Raw genomic sequence first — 22,442 nt, forward strand, 5'->3', positions numbered from 1 at the left:
AGATCCGCTGGCAGCCGTAGCCACCACTGCAGCAACACTAGGCCTCGGAAGCTTTAGCTCGGGCCCAACTCCGACGCGGCCTATTGAAATACATGTAAAACGCAAAAACACTTTTCTCGAGACAACCCCTGGACCGATTTTAATGAAATTTGTTGCATTTGAGAGAAAAAGTTAAATTCTCGTGACTGTTGGAAGCGGAATTTCTATTTAAGGCTTGAATTTTGTTAAAAAGATTTTCAAATATCCAACCGTTAAAAAAGAAATAGAAGCACAATGTTTACAAATTCATAGTTCTGCATCAAGCACAGATACTGCAGTTTTGTAAATGGCATCCATTGGATCATTCAAAGCGGACAAATTCGATATGTCATTTTACATCTTACGTGAATTTGTTACGTTGATTACAAGGGTTCTGCAAAAGCTGTATTTCCATATTACAAAATTTTTATATTCGTGTGTAAGATATCAATTTTGTCCGCTTTAGATGTACTATTAAATGCGTCTCATACAATTGTACTACAATTTTTCGTTGTTGAGTTAGAGTTCTAAACTTCAGTTTTGTTTTTTGAAAATTTTTTATTTTTGCCAATTTTTAGTAAAAAATTGACGACCTAACTCAAAAGTTCAAAACCAACGGTCACTAGATTTTAAGTTTTTCTTTTAAATGCAACAGACCTCGTCAAATTTGGTGGAGTGGTTGCCGAGAAAAACGAATTCTCCTTTTACATGTATTTAGATAGGAGCACCTTGCCGTTGGGTGCCGTGGTTTTCATTGATAGAATACGCCGCTGTCAGAAGTGGTCCTCGCGATTGGCTTCGAAGCTCGAAAAGCACAATGCATTGCATAATGCCGGTTCCCGAAAGTCAGCTTTGATTCTGTACAGAAATCTTACTTGGCGAAGCATACGCAAAAGTACTGCGGTGAAGCATAACAAGTGTGGGAAGGGGCTATTGCCACGGGACACAGTATGTATTCCTTAATTATACTCGCGTGCACCCGGTATCTCCTGTCGCAGTACGAGCACCGATATGCCTAATACGTGTACGACAGGCCTTCAGAGCTTTTTCAAATGTGCCTGTGGCGGTTTGAGCCATTGAGGGCAGTAAAAGAAGACATGCATTAATTTTTTACAACTGGCCGATTTTTCGGATGTCCTTGCAGCCCCAGGTAGTTCGAAAAATCGGACGTTGGCTGTACAACTGACCAGTAGGATGCTTCAACTGGTCCGTGGGGCAAACAAGCGGCGGAAGGAGGACGAGAACAGAAAGGACCTACGCACTGAGGAATGAAGGGGAAAGGAAGCGTGCTGCTGCCATTTTGAAGGAGCTTGAGCTCAAAAAACTAAGTGTTGGCTGATGCCGAGATGCAGGTGTCCCTCATCCAAACAAAAATAAACTCTTTAAAGCAGTGAAACACAACAGTGAGGTGTCGTGCGCGGGCTGAGAGTGTGTCAGGACAACTGAGGTTGACTTATGAGCTGTTGAGAGAGAATCTCAATTGTGACAAAGTTCGGGCCTCATACCACTGAGCCTGCTATCAGTTGATATAAATAGCGCATATATGAAAATGTTTTCTTCTGTATGAATCTCCTTTTTATTCTTATTTGAGAATGTCCGACTCGATTTGCAATTTTTTATTTTTTTTGAAGACAGTTCATTTGCTGTGCATTTTACTAACCGGACCTCCCTTCTATTCTCTTATTGAATAAAATAAACACTACTCTTTAGTATTCACAATGGATTAAGTCAGGTTTCTTTACATTTTTTTTTTCATATGCTTACTAGAGAGTGACAGCATCGGGCGACTTGGTTTCAGCCCGTCTTGGCATAAAACATAGTTCTGCGTCACCCAGGGAATTTTGCAAATGCACTCAGAGAAAACCTGGAAAAGTCAGGAAATTTGGAAATGTCAACTTAATAGACACCCTGAATTGGGACGCAGACCAGTTGAAGACATGGGATGTAAATTGTAGAATGCTATGCTAAGACCGGTCGTACCACATTTGGACAAATAAATGGGGGCACAAGTTGCGATTTATGGTATGTGATCTTCTGGTTCAATACTTTTACTATATCTGTCCTTTCATGTTCCTCCATTAGTTTTCATAAATCTTAACAAACTAATGTTAACCGATTGAATTGTACTAATTGATGCAAATATGAGTGAAATTTTTTGAGGGAGAGAAAAGCAGCAGCAGAGAAAGTAAAGTACCTTGGGTTGGAAAAGTACAAAATTTACATTAATTAGCAGATTCTAGAATGAAATCTTGGGACTTGAGGCTATCTGAGTACAGGTGAAATGCCACTGATCATGGCTAGCAAATGTCTGTCTACGTTCAAAGTGTGTGGAGCACTGAAAAATCTGAATGAGCATTTCTTTTTAAAGTTTGATTTTATCTGAATGCCCAGGATTCATTGGTTTTAGATAGTATCTAAATGTGCCATAAGCATCGAAACTTTACTGACCTTGGGGACAGAAAACAAATTTCCAAGTAGTTAGTGACTAGTTTGTAAAATTACACTATGTACTGCTTGCATATAGTAGTACAGACTGGAAATCGGAATACTAAGTTGTGACAATCTTTATCTCGGATGCTGCAGTCTATACATTTTGGCGCTGACTGCACCAAAGACGTCCTATGTACATTCAAAGCTATACGCATTCAGATGTTTTTTAATGTTGAGTGAATGTGGACATATCAGGAACGTCCCATGGACACTTAACATAAGTTACCTCATATTGCCTGAAAGAAGATCCTCTGCATGACGTCAGGTGACGTCATGCAGAAGATCATGCATGACGTCCTTGGTTAAGTTGCTTCATGAGGAAATAGTAAAAAAAAAGTTACATATGCATGCTGAATAAATGCATCCTGTGAGCAGCAGTGATGCCCTGCAGCAGATAATCATTTAGTTAGAGCAGGCAATGTTCAAAGCATGTCTAGCCGTGTTGAATGAACACTGGGAGCAAAGCATTAAATATTGATTTTATAATTTGAAAGCTCATAAAAATAATGCATTTTTTACTTCATTTTAACAGAAAAATTCCCAATAAAGGGATGTATCAAATCAACTCTCGTTTATTTATCCTTGAAATACAAGAAAAGGGCGGTTGCAAAAAGCTGCATCAGACAGTAGCTTGACAAGACAATAGCTCCTATAGTGGGCAGCATCACGGAGAAACACTACTAAACAAAATGTTAACAGATGGAAAAATTATTTCCATAAATTCATCGCACACTATGCATACTAATACTGGGTGTTCCACATAACTTGAACCAAGGATTTAAACAAAGTAGTTAACTGCAGCTGAATGAAACCGATGACATGGCTTGCTGTCATGTGGCGCTCCTTACAGTATTTCCTAAGATCATTAATGCAAAATATTGAATATTCACTTCAGGGTCAAGTGCATTTCGTTACGTTGTAGAGGGGATTCAGAAACGACTAATCAAATTTTTTTGTGGCAAAGTACATGCTGTATGGCGATTTTTTTTTTTCGGCATTTAAAGAAAGCCTGCGAAATATAAAATAAAACCACGTAACTGCAGTTATGTGCTATCGTATTGCAACGCTCTCAACAGTGCTACGAGCGAAAGAACTGTGCGTGCAGACCGTGGCAAAACGGCCGCGGCTCTAGGCATTGGCTTAACAGTATGTCAACATCTTTGATGGTGCCACACTGAAAGGAAGCGCCATCGTCACCGATAAGTGATAGGCTCGAAGCACGGTTGAGAGCGCTGCAATACGATAACGCATGAGCGCAGTCACATGGTTTTATTTCATTTTTTTTTTAATTTCATATTTTGTGAGTTTTCTTTAAATGCTGAAAAGAATCAGTGATTCCTGCACCCCCTAACAACGTAACGAAATGCACTTGGCCCTAAAGTGAATATAAAAATTTTGTATAATTGATTTCAGTTAATTAACCAATTAAGCAGAATACAAATATATTGAGGAGTGCTACATGACGGCAAACCATATCTTGTTGGTGTCACCGAGCTGCGGTTAACGACTTCCTTTAAATCCTTGTTTCAAGTTACGTGAAACACCCTGTCTAATCCAGAGAAACAACTTTCATATACAGGCATATTCAGTTTTATCACATGAAAGCAGCACACACAGAAACTTTTTATGCATGTGTGAAACAGAAGAGTCATTGCAGCAACAATGATGTAAAAAAAAATTAAGTGTAAAAACATTTTCAGGCCCAATCGACTGATTATCAAACTATGGTTGAGGTATGGTGTATTTTACCGATCGTTAGCATGTAATTATTTCAAAGAGTTGGTATGCACCCTTTAATAGGAAAGCATGCATCGAAATGCTTGCTGCTAATGTTTCAAGATGGAAATTATTATATTTAACAGCGTGACAGTATGATGGGGCTAGGCCATATTCGTAAAATTTGTTTAACAGCAATAACAAGCCATTTTTTCTGAAGTAGATGTTGCCACTCCTTTTGTGCTTAGGTGATCACTTGCATGGCTTAGTAAATGTCTTTCATCTTGTGCCATCTGATAAAACCACACACAGCCCCTACCTCAATGATGCGCATAGGGTACCATATGCAGCAAGCTACATGTGTTTCACATTCATTCAACATGTAGATCAGATGAGCAGTGGTCACATGCACTCTGACTGCAATCCAGTCCAGCCAGCAGTCCAGGTACACAGAGAGATATGACCACAGGCAAGCTGATGGCACATAGTGCTGCTGATGATGGCAACAGCTGCCATGCATTTTGCTTACAAAATGCAAGAAATGTGACCACTGTCTTTAAAACCTTCGCTGCCACAAATGGTGAGAATCAGGGATCAAAATAACAGTTTGATCTCTGGTTTTTCATTACATATACTTGCAATGTATTTCAATGCTTCACCTTAGCAGTTAAGCAAAACCATGTCCTGCAGCAGCATTCATGATGTAGGCACAGATGTTATCAGAAAAATTGTGCATACCCAATGCACATATTAGAGTCTATGTAAATGAAGCTTTCTTAAGCAGTTAAATGCCTTACAGCTAAAGGTTTTTATTTTCATCCTGTGCAACATGTATATTTAGCACTACACTATTCACAAGCTATGCCGAAATGCAAAGACAAAAGCAGACAGATGCACAGTGTGAGACGTCAGCACAGTGATGCCATGAGGATGAAGGCAATGTATGATACTTGTTGAGCGAAGAATGATGAGGTGAATTGTATGCAGTGAGAAGTGCAACACATATGTAAATACATTTCAAGCTTCTATACCCCTTGTCTTATAGTAGCACATACCCATTTTTGGCAATTGGCCAAGAATGGCCGCAATACCAGCGGCCATAGAATGGGGTCCACTAGATCAAAAAGCTACAGAAATTCAAAGCTGTTGAATATAAGGCCCTATTCCATATAAGGGCCTATATAAAGGCTGAAGGGTCAACTTTTGAACTGATTAACTGATTTTAATGAAATAGTATTGTGGAGTGATTTATGTTAAATTTATTCTTGTCATTAGGAAACATTTTAAATTTCATCACCTTATCGGAAACAAAAAAAAATTATGGTCACCATATTGAGCAGTTCAGTGTGTCAGCTCAGAAAAACTATAATTTCAAAAGTAATAGAGATAATCTTTGAATATATACTTTCTAGGTTGTCTTCAGTGCTGGACAAGAGCAGCCACTTTTTATTTATGCAATTTCTGTAAAAACCTCATCACTTGAAAACCAAGTTTGTCTGTGTGTTACCACATGTCAAATATCTGATATTTTCATGTGTGTTGGAAAACTGAAAAAGTACCTCATCTTGTACTTGATAAAATTTCAGTCTAGAAACTATCTTTAAATCAGGTTTTGGAAAGGTAATGTGGATTTTCGTAAAAGTGTTGTTCTGCCAACAAGTGCAAACTGAGAAAAATCAGTTCAAAGGTTGCAGAACATGCTACTTTACTTTACGGTGAATAGTGATTAATCAAGGGCGCTTGCTACATTACTTGGGCTCTCTTCTTCATTAGGACACTGCCTGGTGGCAACCACTTAGTTTTCTTTTTTTTTTCAGCTTTAGAGCTGTCCAGTTCCCTTGTCTGTGCTCGTGAAATCCTTGTTTGCTTGCTGAAAGTTCTTCCGTGCCTCGACTCCATAGTACAGCTCCAGCTTCTCGAGCACTCTCTTGATGGCGCATGCACCCTAATTGAACTCTAGCACAGCCAAAGTTGCTGCAGTCTCCCCTGTTTTTAGGGATGTGAACTCCGTCCTTGGGCACCTCTTCCATAGTAATTCATTCAATAATTCATTCGCATTCCATGTCCATGTCCTTAAACATCGGTCAAAGAGCTCTGGCTTACTGAGCCTATTGTACAGAGACACACTAGCTTTTTTTTTACAGTATTGCTACTAAAGGCTGGAAGGTGGGTTCATGGCTCCGATGGCTTGCTGGCATCAAGCAGGGCTTTGTGCTGATTGTACTCCGAGTATCCACTGATTGTAATTCGATTGTAATCTACCAATCTGAGTCAGTTACACTTTGACACTCAATCACAGCTCGCCACAGCCAAAAATATTACTTTTCTCTGGCACTTTTTCTATGTGTTATGCTGCAGCCTTGATAGGTCTATTATGGATAAAAAGTGCAAAGAGCTGTTCAAAAGAGGGCATCCATTCTGCATCCAGTTTCTCTCATGCTCTGAGGCCATGTTTTGAGAACAGCATTCGCAGGTGCTTTCAACGACAAGCGAGCGCCACCATCATGTGAAAAAATATCCTTTTCTTGTTTTATACCATGCAGATAGCGACCAAACTTGCTGAGGAGCTTTTTGGTTAGTTGAGGAATCCTACAAATCTAACTATGCCTTTTTTGGGAGAAAGTGCGATTTTCACCACTTAGGGTTCTTTAATGTGCACCCACAGCACATCACAGGAGCATTGCATTCTGCTCTCATCAGAATGCAGCTGCTGTAGTCGGAACTTGAACCTGCAATCATGTGCTTAATAGCAGAATGCTATGCTTCTGCCTTGAGGCTTAGGCACAAAGACATTTGGCTACAAAAAAGCTGCCCATTTTTTTAGTGGTGTGCTTTGCAGCTAAGTTACACTGTTAAGCCTTTGATGTTTTAGCTTGAAAAATATCCTTTACTATAATGTGCAATTTGCACCTAAACATAAAAACAAAACAATGCCTCTACGACAGGATTTCTTGCAATCCCCCACAGCATTTCAAAATGGAAAGGAAATCGATGAAGTCCTTTTGCGTGACAGTTTTGCGCTTTGAGTTCTTAGCAATAATGTCACTTGCTTCCATAACTTCGACAATTACTGCTTCGGTCTCCTTTTGGAGAATTTCAACTGCCAGTTTTTGCATTTTAAAGTTCTTTTTGCCAGTAACCCGTGCAAGTACTTCATGTGCCAGCATTGTAAATCTACGTCTTGGGATGAGTGTGGCAATAGATGCTTGATGACGGCGGATCTCCTGTAGCACCTTGTTGTTTGCAGCCTGCCTCAAACCTTCCTTGGGTTTGGCCTGCAAGAAAGGAAGTAACTAAGCTGCACAGTCACTCAGAAGCTAAATTTAAAAATATATTGATGATTTAATGTCCCATAGCCACAATCTGGGTATTGTATACACAATATTTGGGGGTTCTAGGTTTTGACCACCTATGGTGTACTCAAAGCTACAGCGTTTTTCCATTCTGCCCATGTCAAAGTGCAGTTGCTCTAGCCTGTAAATAAATCTACAACCTCGGCAACAGAATGCCACTGAACTACAGCCACAGTGGGTATAATGTGATCAGTTTATGTACGTCAGACAAGCTTTCCTTTATATTTTGCAATTCTCAACTCTAGTTACATCATAATACCATTACCATTTTCATCACACATTAAAAGCTAAAGTCTTAGTGGAATGTGTTTAGGCTTTTTCATTGAAATGGCTTTGCAGAGAAATTACAGAAGTCAGAGGACTGCACTTCCTATGCCAGTGGCCATCTCAATAACCTTGGTACCTTATGCCAGAGCAGAGTGGACCTATCAATTTTTTTTATAGCAAGAGATGTGAGAAAGGTTCTCCAGAGCAATATGGTACATTGTTTTGTGCAGAAAAGAGTGTCATAAAGCTCAGAAAATAGGTGGAAGGCATTGGTGGATTCAGAGGAGGCCTGGCTCCACCTGAGAATGCTGGCACTTTAGCGCTGACAGTACTAAGCGTGCGGTGCTAAATCTTGCTTCCAATTAAAGTTACATGTACAAGTAAACATACTATAGTCTAGGCCACCTAGGAATCTGACCATGCAAATTTATCCATGAGGCAAGCACATAGTACATCAAATTGCCTTTTTTTTGTGTGTGTGATGTGGTGGGGAATGTCAATAATGTTACAAATGGCAGGTGGAAAATTTTACAACAGATAAGCAGAATTGGGCCAGTATAATGTAAAAATTCCTTCAGCCCAATTCTGCTGCTTTATCACCCGCCGCTCGTAACCGGCCGATCTTCCAAGGTGAGTGAAAGATAGCTCAATCAACTCATACCACTGATGAAGGGCAGAAATGAAAAGAATTGGAATATAATCATTGAATTATCCCGGCCCTGCATGATCTCAGGTGTAGTACATCCAAATGCTGTACTATATCTGACATCAAAAATACACACATTAGTATGCTCATGGCAGCAATATGTTTTACATAAAACAAGATGAAAGCACTTCATGGGAGTGAATATGCTCTTTGTACATTGGCATAGTAATGTACGTAACAACACAACATGACTGTCTGTAACTGGCGTATACAAAGACCATTTATCATTCCTATCAACAAGATAGGAATGATAAACTGAGATAGAACTGGCTAACAAATTATTGTATAAAATGTGGAATCATCAATATTGAAAATGAAATTTGGCATTAACATTCAATATAGAATAATACATATGAAATGAAATCACTTGAAACAGTGACAGCACCAATGAAATGAGTACGACACTTTCCAATAAAATGGCTCTGTTCAAAATGCCTATGAGTGGGCCATGATTAAGTAGTCTGAAAGACACATGGCCTTGCATATATATTTCTCCATGTGCATCAAAATAACCCAAGTGCTGGCCAAATTTCAGTGAAGCAGGACTGGCAACAAGGGGCAGCACAAGGGAAGGTGCCCTCCCTGAAATTCAGAGCCAAAACTTTTGCAACTCTCTATAAACAGAACCACAGAAGCAAGCTCTAAATCATTTTTTTTTTCAGAAAAAGGCAGGATCTGAAATATCATCATCATCATCAGCCTGGTTACGCCCACTGCAGGGCAAAGGCCTCTCCCATACTTCTCCAACAACCCCGGTCATGTACTAATTGTGGCCATGTCGTACCTGCAAACTTCTTAATCTCCTCCGCCCACCTAACTTTCTGCCGCCCCCTGCTACACTTCCCTTCCCTTAGAATTCAGTCTGTAACCCTTAATGACCATTGGTTATCTTCCCTCCTCATTACATGTCCTGCCCATGCCCATTTCTTTTTCTTGATTTCAACTAAGATGTCATTAACTCGCGTTTGTTCCCTCACCCAATCTGCTCTTTTCTTATCCCTTAACGTTACACCCATCATTCTTCTTTCCATAGCTCGTTGCATCATCCTCAATTTAAGTAGAACCCTTTTCATAAGCCTCCAGGTTTCTGCCCCGTAGGTGAGTACTGGTAAGACACAGCTATTATACACTTTTCTCTTGAGGGATAATGGCAACCTGCTGCTCATGATCTGAGAATGCCTGAAAAAAGCACCCCAGCCCATTTTTATTCTTCTGATTATTTCTGTCTCATGATCCGGATCCGCCGTCACTACTTGCCCTAAGTAGATGTATTCCCTTACCACTTCCAGTGCTTCGCTACCTATTGTAAATTGCTGTTCTCTTCCGAGACTGTTAAACATTACTTTAGTTTTCTGCAGATTAATTTTTAGACCCATCTGATCTGAAATATATTCTTTTGTAACAGCCGTCTTCTATCGAGAAAGCCATACATAAAAAGTTGTGTCTGAGACTCAAGCAGACAAAATTTTGATAGATTTTCAATGCATAGCATGTACTGATGTGAAAAACTTCGTGGCACCACCACCATAAACAGCCAAAATAAGGACAACCAACATTCTGGATGCCTTGCAGCATGCCCTTCAATAATTTGGACTCCCTCTACACAACCATGTGTTCCTGAGTTGCCAACTGGAGCAGTAAGAGCTATGTTTTTGTTTTTATGTGTCAACGGTGCATCCTCAAAACTGAAAATAGAAAAGCCTAGCCAATTCAGAAGTTGTCGACCACGCCCGAGACAAACCACTGAACAAACTGGCTGCTACATTCAGTTCTTTATGCTTAATATATCTATGAGTGTTAAGAGGATATACAACATATAATTAGGGTTCTTTGTTTCCTGGTAAAACCCAATAATGCCCAATGTCTGCATGACGAATAAAATTGATGAAAATTGGGTTAAACTTGATATCCCGCAATGTTTGCCCCCTTTTATAAAGGGGAATAATAAATGAAGAGGTTACACAACTAATGACCGTTGCCCACTTCTTTTAAACAAGTGGTGCAGGTAAATCATATTAATGTTATTAATATAATATGGTATATTAGTCATTCTTGCTTAACACTAAAGTGAAAACTGGTATATATAGAAATATATATTCAGTGCCTGCCGGCCAGAGGTGAGTGAACAAAAGCTTGTTGCTTTTTCCGTAGCCACATTTTCCAGCATGTGGCATGACATGGAAATGGCGCAGCAATGTTCTTTGAAACGAATTGGCACAGCACTGATGTGGCTCTACATTGTGAATGTTTGCCATGGCATTGAGAGTGTGTTTACCGCACTATGGCCCATATAATGTAGAACTATTCCAATCTCGTTTTATATTTTAGAGATACGACTTACCTAGTATTTGTATTAATATTTTTCTTTAGTGTCGTTTTAAAAGAAATACCTACACTCGCTTGTTTGCCCTGCTTTGATGACTGCAAATTAGAAGGTCCTGCAGATCCACGCACCATCACTCGGACACCTGATGTGGATGAAGCAGGACTCTCCTCCTTATGCTCTTCATGGTGGGAGAGTTCATGTGGACGAGCCTGAAAGTACTCATAGGTATTTAACTGCACACAATGTGGCATGGCCTAGCTATTAGTTGAGGTTAACAATGGTACTTTAAGCATCCACAAATCACAAAACACATGAAAGTAAAATCTTGGAGAAGGAAATGTTAAAAGGTGAAAACGGTTGCCTTCTGATCATAACACATGCACACCATGATTTGTAGCATGCCCCATAACAAGTTAACAAATCACAGCCCATGCTGCTGTGCAGTGGCAGCCATTGTGGCAGCCACAAAATTTAATAGAAGATCTTGACCACAAAGAAACAGCTTTCATTCTTTGCATGAAGGTTGTGTGCAGACAATACAGTTCAGTCACACTGGAAATGATGCAGAGCGTTCCTTTGGCTGCTCAAAAACCTTTTACAGCAGCCAGATGCACATTTTTTTGCATCTAATAATTACGCACCATCTTAAGGGGGGGATGTGGGGCTCAAAATTATGTTTTCAACCATGCCATGGATATTTATAAAAAATTATAGGTTTATGTATTTTCTTGTTTGATATACATATTCTAAACTTCATTAATACAGATTAAATAGAAAGTAATTTATGGCTGTCATACGGACCAATTAGGCATGCCACCTCAGGAAAACTACCATTTCAGAAATGATGAAGACACTGATTGTTTTTGTTAGATACCTTTAGGGGGGGTTATAGCACAGGATAAGGCCAGTTGCATTTTTTTCATTTCTTTTTTGTTACAATGTCATCACTTTGAGGATACGTTCAATTTTTTTTCATTGTCATTATATGTCAGACATGTAATAATTCTTTTGTGTTAATGAAGATTTAGAAATATAAAATTCACCTCATCTTGTTCCTGACAAAATTTCAGCCCAAAAGCTACCTTGAAAGCATGTTTTGGCGAAGTAGATTGAAAATGATAGTTTTCCTAAAGGTTTTGTTAAGCCCAAAACTGAAAATTGAGAAAAATAAGCTCAAAGATTTCAGAACATGCTATTTTACTTTAAGACCAAAAATAATTATTTAGAGTGCCCTGCTCCATAGGTTGGACCCTCCTCTTCAATTTGAACCTGCTCTACGGCAATTACTTCAAGTCGTCTTAGCTTTTTTTTTTTTTCAGCTTTAGATCAGTCCCGCGTCCTTGCCTGCGCTCGCAGACAAGGTCGCCACAGGCAGAATTATGCCTTTATATTTAGTTTTTGCTATGTGGTCTGCTGTTCTCTTGATGGAAGGTCTCCCGTGATTCAAGCACATGAAAAAATAACTTTGTAACGTGAAGCATTCACTTTGTGTTCAATTTCTTGTGCTCTCTGCGGCCACAGTGTTCATGAGTGCTCTCGACGGCGAGCGCGTGGCACCATCACAAGAAGAGAATTCATTTTCTTATTTTCTATGGTGCAGATTGAAACCAAACGTGGTGAGGAGCTTCTTTATACATCTAGGAATCCAAAATAAACAAAATTGAAAAATGCATTTTCTGGAAAAAATCAAGATTTTAGCCCCCCTTCCCCCCCCCCCCCTTAAAGGGTGTCACTAGGTGTGGGCACTGTAAGCAGACAAGTGCTGTGCATTTATCATGTGGTGATGATCCCGCCTGCAAAGTATTACAGCATTTTATGCCAGGAAAACAGCTGAGAATTTAAATGAAAGCCTCTGCACCATTCTTCTTGGAGCAGCCACTGTCTGTGGCAGCAAGTGATATGACATCACAGTTACCTTTGCATCATAAGTACCAGCTACAGCACACAAATAGCAGCAACAGCACAGGCATTCTAACCAGGAGAAATGTGCCATACAGCAACAAAAGAAATTAATGAAAAAAAGGAGACGGGGATTGTGATATGTAAGCCTCATGTGGATTCTTGGTTCTGTTATAGCAAAAGGTAGGGGAGGATTATGTTGCTTGCATGCACTGGTAGAGGCAATAGGAGAGAGCCTCTGCTGCCGGGAGGGTGGCTTACTAGTATTACTGAACCCTTTCTAAAATGTCTTTCAGCAAAATGCCCACTAGATATGTTGCTTTTTAACTTCCTGTGTATAATCAAATTACTGAAGGAGCCTGGCTAGGGGCCCTTTTAGCCCCAGTGATGCTTTCTTCTCCTAATCAACAGGTAACTCACCTACTTTTGTTTGGTTCCAGTAGAACACTGCAAGTCTATAGTAGCGTCTCCCTGCCTTGCTCTGTTATACCTAATTGCTGAGCTCATTTCTGGTACAGCTCTCCTGCTATAGTCCCTACTATGCTTCTACAAATTTGAATCCTCTCTTTAATGAAAAAATGCCAGAATGAAATGTTTGCGGTTATTGGATCAGCAACTGGTACAACAGGTGGCAATGTGTTGGAGTCCCCCCCCCCTTCCCCCCCCCCCCCCCACTGCCTGCTCAGGCAGTACCTTTCTTGTTGACGTCCTTCGAGGTGAGCGTGTTTTACTCAGTTGCTTCTTCTCTGTGTTTCGATGCTGTCCCCTAGATTTTTTGTGGCCACTTGGAGGTCTTGAGGCACACCTGCATGACCAAAGGTTTATGCACAGTCCCTCAATACAACAAATAGCAGCTATAGATCAGAGCCGTGCAATGCATAAGATTAATGGCTTACTATTTTTAGCCTACACATACCTGCCACAATATATGCAATGCAAGTGTACGAGCAAGCAAATGCGACAACACAAAAACTTTGGTTTTCTGTCTGTTGCAGGCTAGCCCACCATCAGAGTAGTTATGGTTTGTTGCATTAACAGACGTACACAAAACTTAGAAATTATATTGTTACGGTGGCAAAAGACAAGGTCGTCGACGTTGAAGACGACGAAGTGGCAACAGCCTCTTGGGATCCTCGGCTGCTGTCTATATACACCCTGCAAATACACCGCGTAAATAGTTTTATCCCTGCGACATTTTGGTGGAGGCGCGGGGTATGCTCAAATGTAGGGACAAAATTCTCAAATGTAGGGACAAGAATTAAAATAGACTACGGCATAAATAGATAAAAAGTAGAGCCTGAAAAGGTCACTCGGCAACCCCATGCTGGTACAGTTCTCCCTCCTGAAAGCTGACCAAGCCCAAAGGTCAAATTACTGGCGAGTTTTAGTTCGCAAACTTCTTATCGTTTGCAGATTACTAGTTACCGGAGGTGTAAACAGGAGCATACAGCAGGTGACAACCACATGGCATAGAGCCCAACCAGACAAACATATAGTAACGAAGTATATTCTAGCTACTTTGCTGCTGATGTAAATTTTCGATAGCAGCGTAATCGTGAATGCGTTGCCTTTTTAAATGTAAAAACGCATCTATAATTAAGGCATAATGGGTAAACGAAGCTTCACAAGATATTGCTACCATCAAGTGTCCGGTAACCCAGTATTATGCAAACACCAATTGCATATACTGGAGTACTGGACATGTTAGAGCTACTCTATTATAGCTCCGGTAATGCGATGGGATGGCCGGCACATTACCTAGGGATGTGTTGCTTGCTAAGCCAGGTGTACGCCAGGTACGCATCTGTTGCGGGCACCTATCTGCAACAGACACCTTTGCGTTGAGCGCAGTCACTTGATAGATAGTGATTGCAATGAAGTTGCAGCCAGAATATTAGGAATTACAATGGAGTTTCAAGTGGGGTGCTGTCACTGGTTAGCAGTGAGATTACCATATTGTGTGTCTGCTGATATGTGCCAATTAGTTTCGTGATTCACGTATGACATGGGACTATGCAGCAGGCCACACAAGAAAGCTATTGCTGACACTGGCAATAATCTTTGATGGTTTGTGCCACAACTAAAAAAATCATCTGGTGCTTAGGGGGATCGCACCGGTGTCACATGGGTTCCTCGAACACAGCAGCTCTATGCTTTAGCGCGCTGTGCGATGAATGCGCACAGGCAGGGAGGGAAAAGTTTCATCGCTAGCACGCACCGGCGTGCCACGCAACTCAGAGGCCATGCGCGGACTTTGAGACGGCGCCGCTAGGTGGCGCAGTGTGTCCAGAGGGAAGCGAGAGAAAGAATCTCGGCCGCAGTAGACGGCTCGATCATACGCACCGGAACGCCACACATCTCGCAGTTCACGAGCGGACTTCCAAAAGATGAATTAAAGTTTAGAGAAACAATAAAACCTACAAACCGATCGAATGTCTGCGTGTCATTGTCTACCTCGTACCGTAGCTACAGATAGATGTACGTCCGCTTAATCTGCTTGTTCCCACATTGTGCAGCGTGCAGTCGCGCGCTCAGAGAACGAAACTATGTAATTTTCTACAGTGTTCTAGTGCGCTAATTGCGATCATGCTCTTTCATCTGCTCGCGTCCACCTCAGTGTACATGTGGCACTGACTTATATAGCGCTTGTCTTGTGCCAGCGGTACGACGCAGTGTATTGCGGTAAGGATCCATGAGCCGGGCCAGTCTCTCCAAACGTGCGTCCTCTGAGGGCTAAAATGAACCTATCTGAAAAATTCTTGCGGTAGAACGCTCCCTTGATGGCGCGTAACAATTTCCAGCACATAGCCAAAATTTCTTATGAGGGCCGGTGAGGGACCTTTTAGGGGACACTGAAACACTTTTCTACGTAATCATAGAATGGCATCACTGTTAAATTACGTCATTATGCAAAAAAGGGTGAGGCGCGCAGACAGGACACAAGAGAAGAGAAGTACGTGGACAACACGAACGCCTCACTACGTCGCCTCACGAATCTCGTGCCGAAAAAAAACAAAATCAAATCCTTCAGGCACAAGCGAAGTTAGACGTAGTTATTGGACCTATCAGCGGCTTTCTTCCCCCTTTCATGTCCACTAGCGTGCTGGAAGCTACACAGGGGAGACGGCAACGGGACGCAAGGGAGCGATGCCCTGAAGGCCCCTAGACAAAACGAGTTTTTTATTCAGGTACCTTAACGCGACACAGCTCGTGGCGGCCACAATATCTATGCTACGCTTTTCATCTCAAAGGCCACGTGCAAGACGCAGCAACGTGCAACTGTCGTGTCTAGACCGGCAGTGCAAATATGAAATAGCTTTTCTTTCCTTTTGAGATCGCCAGACACGTATATATATATATATATATATATATATATATATATATATATATATATATATATATATATATATATATATATATATATGTATATATATATTTATTTCATGCAGGACATGGGAAAATACATTGCATCAAAATATGAATGACAAACTTATACACTTGTTAATATTGTAGTTTACAAGAAGACGTAGTTGAGCAATACAATAAGAGGGTGTGACCTGCCCGAGTCAGCCCTTAAAGGTGAATTAACAGAAATGGCATTAGAGGTTAATGAACAAATGGCACATATATATAATATATATATATATATATATATATATATATATATATATATATATATATATATATATATATATATATATAACTCAAATGAGCAATAATTGTATTACTGAGATTGTTCTTGCAATCACAATATCAGGCAATAGCTGCTGCGGGTCCAGCTGCTTGTGATGACGCTGCATGACGACACTGCGGAAACGAGAGCACGTGATTTTTCACTCTTTTTGGCACGAGACTGTAAATTCCCTGCTGCAGTTGGCTCACATGTTCACAGGAACCTGGTTAAAAGATTGGTAATGTTTTCTCACTATGTTCATGAAGTGCTTCAAGGCCCCTTTATATATTGCAGTTACCCTCCCCACTTCCTCAATGGGAGAGAGATCCAGAGGAGCACACTCTCTTAAACAAATGTACACCCTTTGGGTCATATCTCAATTGCCACACAACAATAATCGTCATCTGTCTTGCTTACATTTCCTTTCTTCAAAACGCTGCGCTCGCTACTTTCCCGTCGAGAATGCTTTGTCATGCTGATAACGTGCTTGCCGATCGTGATCTGGAAGTAACGGGCTCGCAGCGTTAAAAAAAGGAAATGCGGACAAGACAGATGATGATTATCGTTGTGTGGCAAGATACGACCCAAAGGGTGTAATTTCGTTTTAAGAGTGCATACCATTCGACTCCTACACTCTTAGAAAAATTTACACCCTTTGGGGCTTATCTTGTCCCACAACAATAATCGTCATCTGTGTTGCCTGCGTTTCCTTTCTTTAATGCTGCGAGCCCGGTACTTCCCAGTAACGAACGGCATGCGCATTATCAGCATGACATTGCATTGCCGACAAGAAAGTAGCGGGCGCGGTGTTTTCAAGAAAGCAAACGCAAGCAAGGCAGATGACGATTATCGTTTTGTGGCAGATATACACCCCAAAGGATGTAAACTTTGTTTAGAGTGTACACTCTAAACATTTTAAAGAGAAAATTCACCATCCACCCAGTGTGGCTACAGTTGGGTGGATGGTGAATTTTTGTATAAATCTCCTGCCCCCTTGCAGTTCCATAGAACTGAGTTACGACAAATTCGATTCATTAATTGCAGAACTGTTCTTATGTGACTGATTCGAACATCAGCCAAAACTGCTGATACTGTGTGTTACTTGCATTCTTCGACAAGATGGTTTGGTATGCCAGAAGTTATCCGAAGCTATTCCATGTGGGAAAATGTGATGACCCATGCCATTTGCTGAACAGCAGTCACCTGGTTGAAGAACTGCAGTTTGCGAACAGGTAGGAAGTTGGCATGTTATGTTAAGCTTATTGTTCAGTTAGTTTTATTCAGAAATTAGAAAAAACTAATGTTATTGATTAAGTCAGCATCGTGTAACATGCTTACATCTCAATAGAATTGACTGTTGGTTCTACATAAGAATTAAGTGTGAGTATGTGATTATTATTTTGTCTTAGGGTTCTAAACTCTACTTACATCAACTATCACATGCAATCTACAAAGACCTATTGGCAATGGCCAGATAACGTCCGAGGACCATCTAAGCATGCTGTTGCGACATCATGCTTTACTGTGGTCATACGGAAACTTGCATGCATTATGATATATTCTATTTCAGACCCAATAAATTTTGACAACGCCAAGCAGAGTAAGACATGCAGTTATTGCAGTTGTAATTGGTGTTAATGGCCACTTGCCAACAAGATGCAAAGTAATAGAAACCTATAATAACTGTTCACTGCCAAGCAGCAAAAGAACATGGGAAATGCTTTAGGTGACCCTGAATAGGCATTTTTAAATTATAGGAGTGAATTATACTGGTCTTCTGGCATGCTTATGCCTGCACATCTATATTTTTGTCCCCTGAATTATAGTGCTCAATTGTTCGTGTTATATTTGTTCTTATTCCATTGTTCAGTCTTAGAAAGCCACTGAAAAGTGAGGCTTAAAACAAGAAACTATGCATCGTGAAGGTGCCAAAATATTGTAATTTCATAACTAGCATGAAATGAGCCATATGTTGCTTGAAAATGGTGTGTGCATTACAGAAACTATAGAGTTATACACCCTTGACAGCTGTGAATGGGGAATAGTATATTTTTAGATAGTGTCTTTGCTAATTTTTTGAATAAGTAGAGATTATTTCTTAATCATGCTTATGCTAAGCGTTCAACTCTTATTTGTTGGTTCTACTCTAAATGAGTGCATTTTTATTTCCCTTTTTTGACTGGCGCAGATTCTTCAACAGCCACTAGGCCTGCTACCAGCTGACATGCCTTTCTTCGTCCTCCTTAGTCCTGTGCCTTAGTCTTGTTGGGACATTGCTGCGTGGTAAGTTTTTCTAGATATGCCATTCATAATATATGTATTATAGTCAACCAGTGCAAAGCATGGCATGTCATTCATTACCTATATATACATTTAGTCACAGTCGATGCTAGGAAAGCAGATGTACATAATTTACAAGAATAAAATTTTGTTTTGCTGATTCTCCTGCTTTCTAAACATTGTTATGAAATGCTGGCTATGGAAAAAACATTTTACAGTATCTTTACAAGATGCCTTTTCAATGTGCCTTCCCAGTAACGAACGGCATGCGCATTATCAGCATGACATTGCATTGCCGACAAGAAAGTAGCGGGCGCGGTGTTTTCAAGAAAGCAAACGCAAGCAAGGCAGATGACGATTATCGTTTTGTGGCAGATATACACCCCAAAGGATGTAAACTTTGTTTAGAGTGTACACTCTAACCATACCCTTTCATGCTGCATGTATTTTTCTTGTGTTAGCAGTATACCAAGATGTCTAAAATGCTGTTCACTTCCAAAGTGTTATGTTTTGTGAGGCAATTCATTCATGAAGAATGTCATTTTGGTGCAGAAATGGCATGGCTAACATATGTGCACATGTTTGAGTGTCATACATAGACTCTCAATGTTATACATTTACAGATTTTATTCCAAACTGTGGAATCTATGCAGGTGCTTTCAATAATGTATGCCTTTGCAAATTCATGCATTTAGACCATAATACTGAATGTTTTTCAGATTAATAGATTTTGGCGTTTTAATTTTGAACTTAGAACTAGTCGTATTCAATACATGCGTATTTACTAGAAATCCTGAATCTGGTTCAAGATTCAAACTGGTTCAAAGAAAAGCATACTAGTACCAGTGATTTACATTAGTGCATGATTAACACATGCATTAGTTAACTTGTGTTCATGTGTTCAGATGGTCAGACAGTGCGGATAGCATATTTTTTCAGGCAAGCAAAATAATACCCGTGCCACACGGGCACAGAAAACAGCATTCAGTAGTTAAGCCCTTAAGTTCAAGAATGATTTTTTTTCGGCGGAGCTGCCACACGTCCAAATTTAATGGAATTTGACTTGATGATGTCGATGACAGCGTCTTCTGAAGTGAGCAATGTTAGGGTATGAATTAAAAAATAACTAGGCATTTACAAGTTTAAACTGTCGTAATAAACAATGAAATGTAAAACTAAGCATACTTTGGCACGGTTAGCTTGAGTTTCTTGCTTTCTTTTAGAATCGACCATAGCAACTGTGGCCAACGTATGTCAAATCCGAAGCCCAGAAACCAAATGGCGCCTGCCGCAGCGAGACCGTCGCAGCGCCGACCTGAGGAAGTTCGTCTTATCACGCGGAGCCCATAAACACAAATACTGCACGTGAACGGCCTGCGCGCGACGAAAGACTACCGTGCAACAAATACAACCCATCCATAAGTGACTTTCGTCTGCTTCACAGGTTGCCAACCTTTTGCGCAGCTTCGCTAGCTGCAACAATCCTTGTGTTCTCAAAGATCGTTTAATATAAATCAAAAGGTTTCTTCTCAAAAAGTGCAGATTGCACTTCAAAGTTATGTATAAATGTTTTCTTACAGGTTTAAACGTTTCAAATACTTTACTTACACTGAGAAATGCGTACTCTCGACGCCGTGGCTTGCGAAGCTACGGCGTCGAGAGTACGCATATTTCAGTCGAATGAGTTCTGGTGAACGCATCAAATAACGAATGACATTAAGGCGAATGCCATTTGATTTGCTCGTGTGGCACCACGCAAATGACAATAAATAATAAGGCATTAGGAAGTTAATGCCATTTTCTGTGCCCGTCATACGCGAGTTCTACACATACTCTAACAGCTTGCCAAGACTTTCCCAAGACGAATACGGAGGAAGCATTAGCTTGGATTCACAGGAGCAATTGTGAAGTTCTAGGGGCTTTTGCTCAGCTTGTACAAGCTGGATTGTAGACAACCTTTTGTCTTGAACAAGCCCAAGTACAGACGTGTTCTAGATGGGTTTGTGCTACCTGGATGACACAGTTTCCCTATGGGCTGTCACTGAAAATCTGACATTTCACCTGCGGAACTTGTAATTTTAATGCTCCTTACGTGCTCTCTCAGACAGGAACATATATCATGCCTGTGAAACCAAATTTTTTTATTGCATCTGCCACACCATCCTCTATAATGTTTCTATACTTTACTCTTTCTTCCTCTGCCTTTCACAAAAGGCACTGTGAGCCTCAAAGTAAGGGCGTAAAAAAGCCTGTCCCAATTGCCTAACTCTTTCAGAGTTAAGCATAAAGCAAATAAATTGAGGCAATTAAGGCAAATAAAGCAGCCACAGCATAACATATACCATATTGTACAGCCAGCACAGCGAAAAGCTGCGCGTTATTTAGATCGGCAAATATTTCCAGTAGCATGAATTCTTGCTTCGAATTCAGTCAATGACGAGCAGTTCTCTTTCTCATTTTACGTTTATTGGTACAGCGGCGGACGAGATAATCAATCAAGTGGGTGGATGCATGCAAAGAAATGATCGCATTTAAAATATATTTCCGTTCAATTATAGGGAGTTTCTGACAACAGGCCTACTATACGAATGTTACGTTTGTTCCACTTTGAGGCCAGTAGCCAGATTCAGCAAAGTGTACGCGACGGAATTCTATCGCATTTAAAAGAAATCAAACAAAACTGCAATATTTTAGTGCTCACCAGGCGCTGCCCTTGCCGAAATTTTCAGGTATATACCTAAGTAAACTGAATTATTAAACCTATGCCCCATGAATAGACGCTCCAAAATGAGAAAGAGAGAGAGCTAAAGTAGGTTGACCTTTAAAATGGCACATTTAAATTGGGTACTAATCTTGAAAACTGTAGCAAAACATTAAGTGCTGAGTTGCAGATTTACAAAGGAAACTCAATTAGCACAAGTATACTCACGTTGTTGGAGAATGTCGTCGTCGACGCAGTGGCGACTCAGTATGACTCCACGAGTCAGCATCGTGATTAGACTCATCCGCCGCCGTCGAGCTAACGGACGTCTCTGGTCTCTGTTTTGACATGCTGCTTGATCGTGACATGATCTTGAGGTGCTGGTTGAACTTGGAAGACAGTCTTGCAGGAGGCACCGCTCACGCAAAAGTCCTTCGAGACAAAGAGCGAAAAAACCCGAAACGCACCTCGGTCGTTCCACTTCACTCATGTAGACGCGCGCACACGGACAGGTTAGGACCGAGAGTGCACTCTCTCAACTCAATACTGCAACAATCTTTTTTAACGTTTCAACCTTACAAGTGTTTATGGATGTACAGCCATCTGTATTTTTATTCTAACTTTAAAAGAGGGTTTCGTACTTACGTGCTGCGTGGTTTTCTTGCTCAAAGTTAATTAGCATTTAAACTTCATTTTCGTCCGCGTCGTTCTATAAAACGCCTGGCATCGCTGCTAGCCTGGTTCTTCCGAACTTCTTTTTTTTTTTGTGCTTTTCCTCAACTTTCTCTCGATCAAAAATTCCTAAAATTTGCAGGTGCTTAAGGTAATGGCATACCTTATTTTCCATGCCGAGTTATATTTCTAAAATATTGAGTAGTTTTGGAATATTGTAAGCTTTCATATATATTTTATGTGTACTCCGGTCAAGGAACATTAACAAAATAACTATAATGCATTAGACCGTTGAAACTTCTGTCAAATATTATTTGTTCGCAATGCGGGTTTTTGACTGA

General features: G+C 40.5%; 1 protein-coding gene across 1 annotated transcript; it reads right to left on the reverse strand.

The window, feature by feature from the left end:
* Positions 1 to 3,062: 3,062 nt before the first annotated feature.
* Positions 3,063 to 21,885, reverse strand: LOC126547341 (uncharacterized). Its single transcript, XM_050195314.3, has 4 exons — positions 21,658 to 21,885; positions 13,469 to 13,580; positions 10,945 to 11,085; positions 3,063 to 7,499 (listed from the first exon to the last, which is right to left on the reverse strand). Exons 1-4 carry the CDS (start codon positions 21,795 to 21,797, stop codon positions 7,161 to 7,163), a joined length of 732 nt encoding a protein of 243 aa, XP_050051271.1. The 5' UTR covers positions 21,798 to 21,885; the 3' UTR covers positions 3,063 to 7,160.
* Positions 21,886 to 22,442: the final 557 nt, after the last annotated feature.

Source organism: Dermacentor andersoni, chromosome 1 (assembly GCF_023375885.2).
Source record: "Dermacentor andersoni chromosome 1, qqDerAnde1_hic_scaffold, whole genome shotgun sequence".
NCBI classification, from domain to species: Eukaryota; Metazoa; Arthropoda; class Arachnida; order Ixodida; family Ixodidae; genus Dermacentor; species Dermacentor andersoni.

Excerpts from the sequence above, each read along its gene's own strand:
- LOC126547341 (XM_050195314.3), bottom strand. The coding sequence starts at position 21,797 with ATGTCACGATCAAGCAGCATGTCAAAACAGAGACCAGAGACGTCCGTT. Across the intron at positions 13,581-21,657 it reads CGACGACATTCTCCAACAAC|GTGTGCCTCAAGACCTCCAA; the intron begins GTGAGTATACTT and ends TTGGTCATGCAG. Across the intron at positions 7,500-10,944 it reads AGCAGGGCAAACAAGCGAGT|GCCAAACCCAAGGAAGGTTT; the intron begins GTAGGTATTTCT and ends CCTTTCTTGCAG.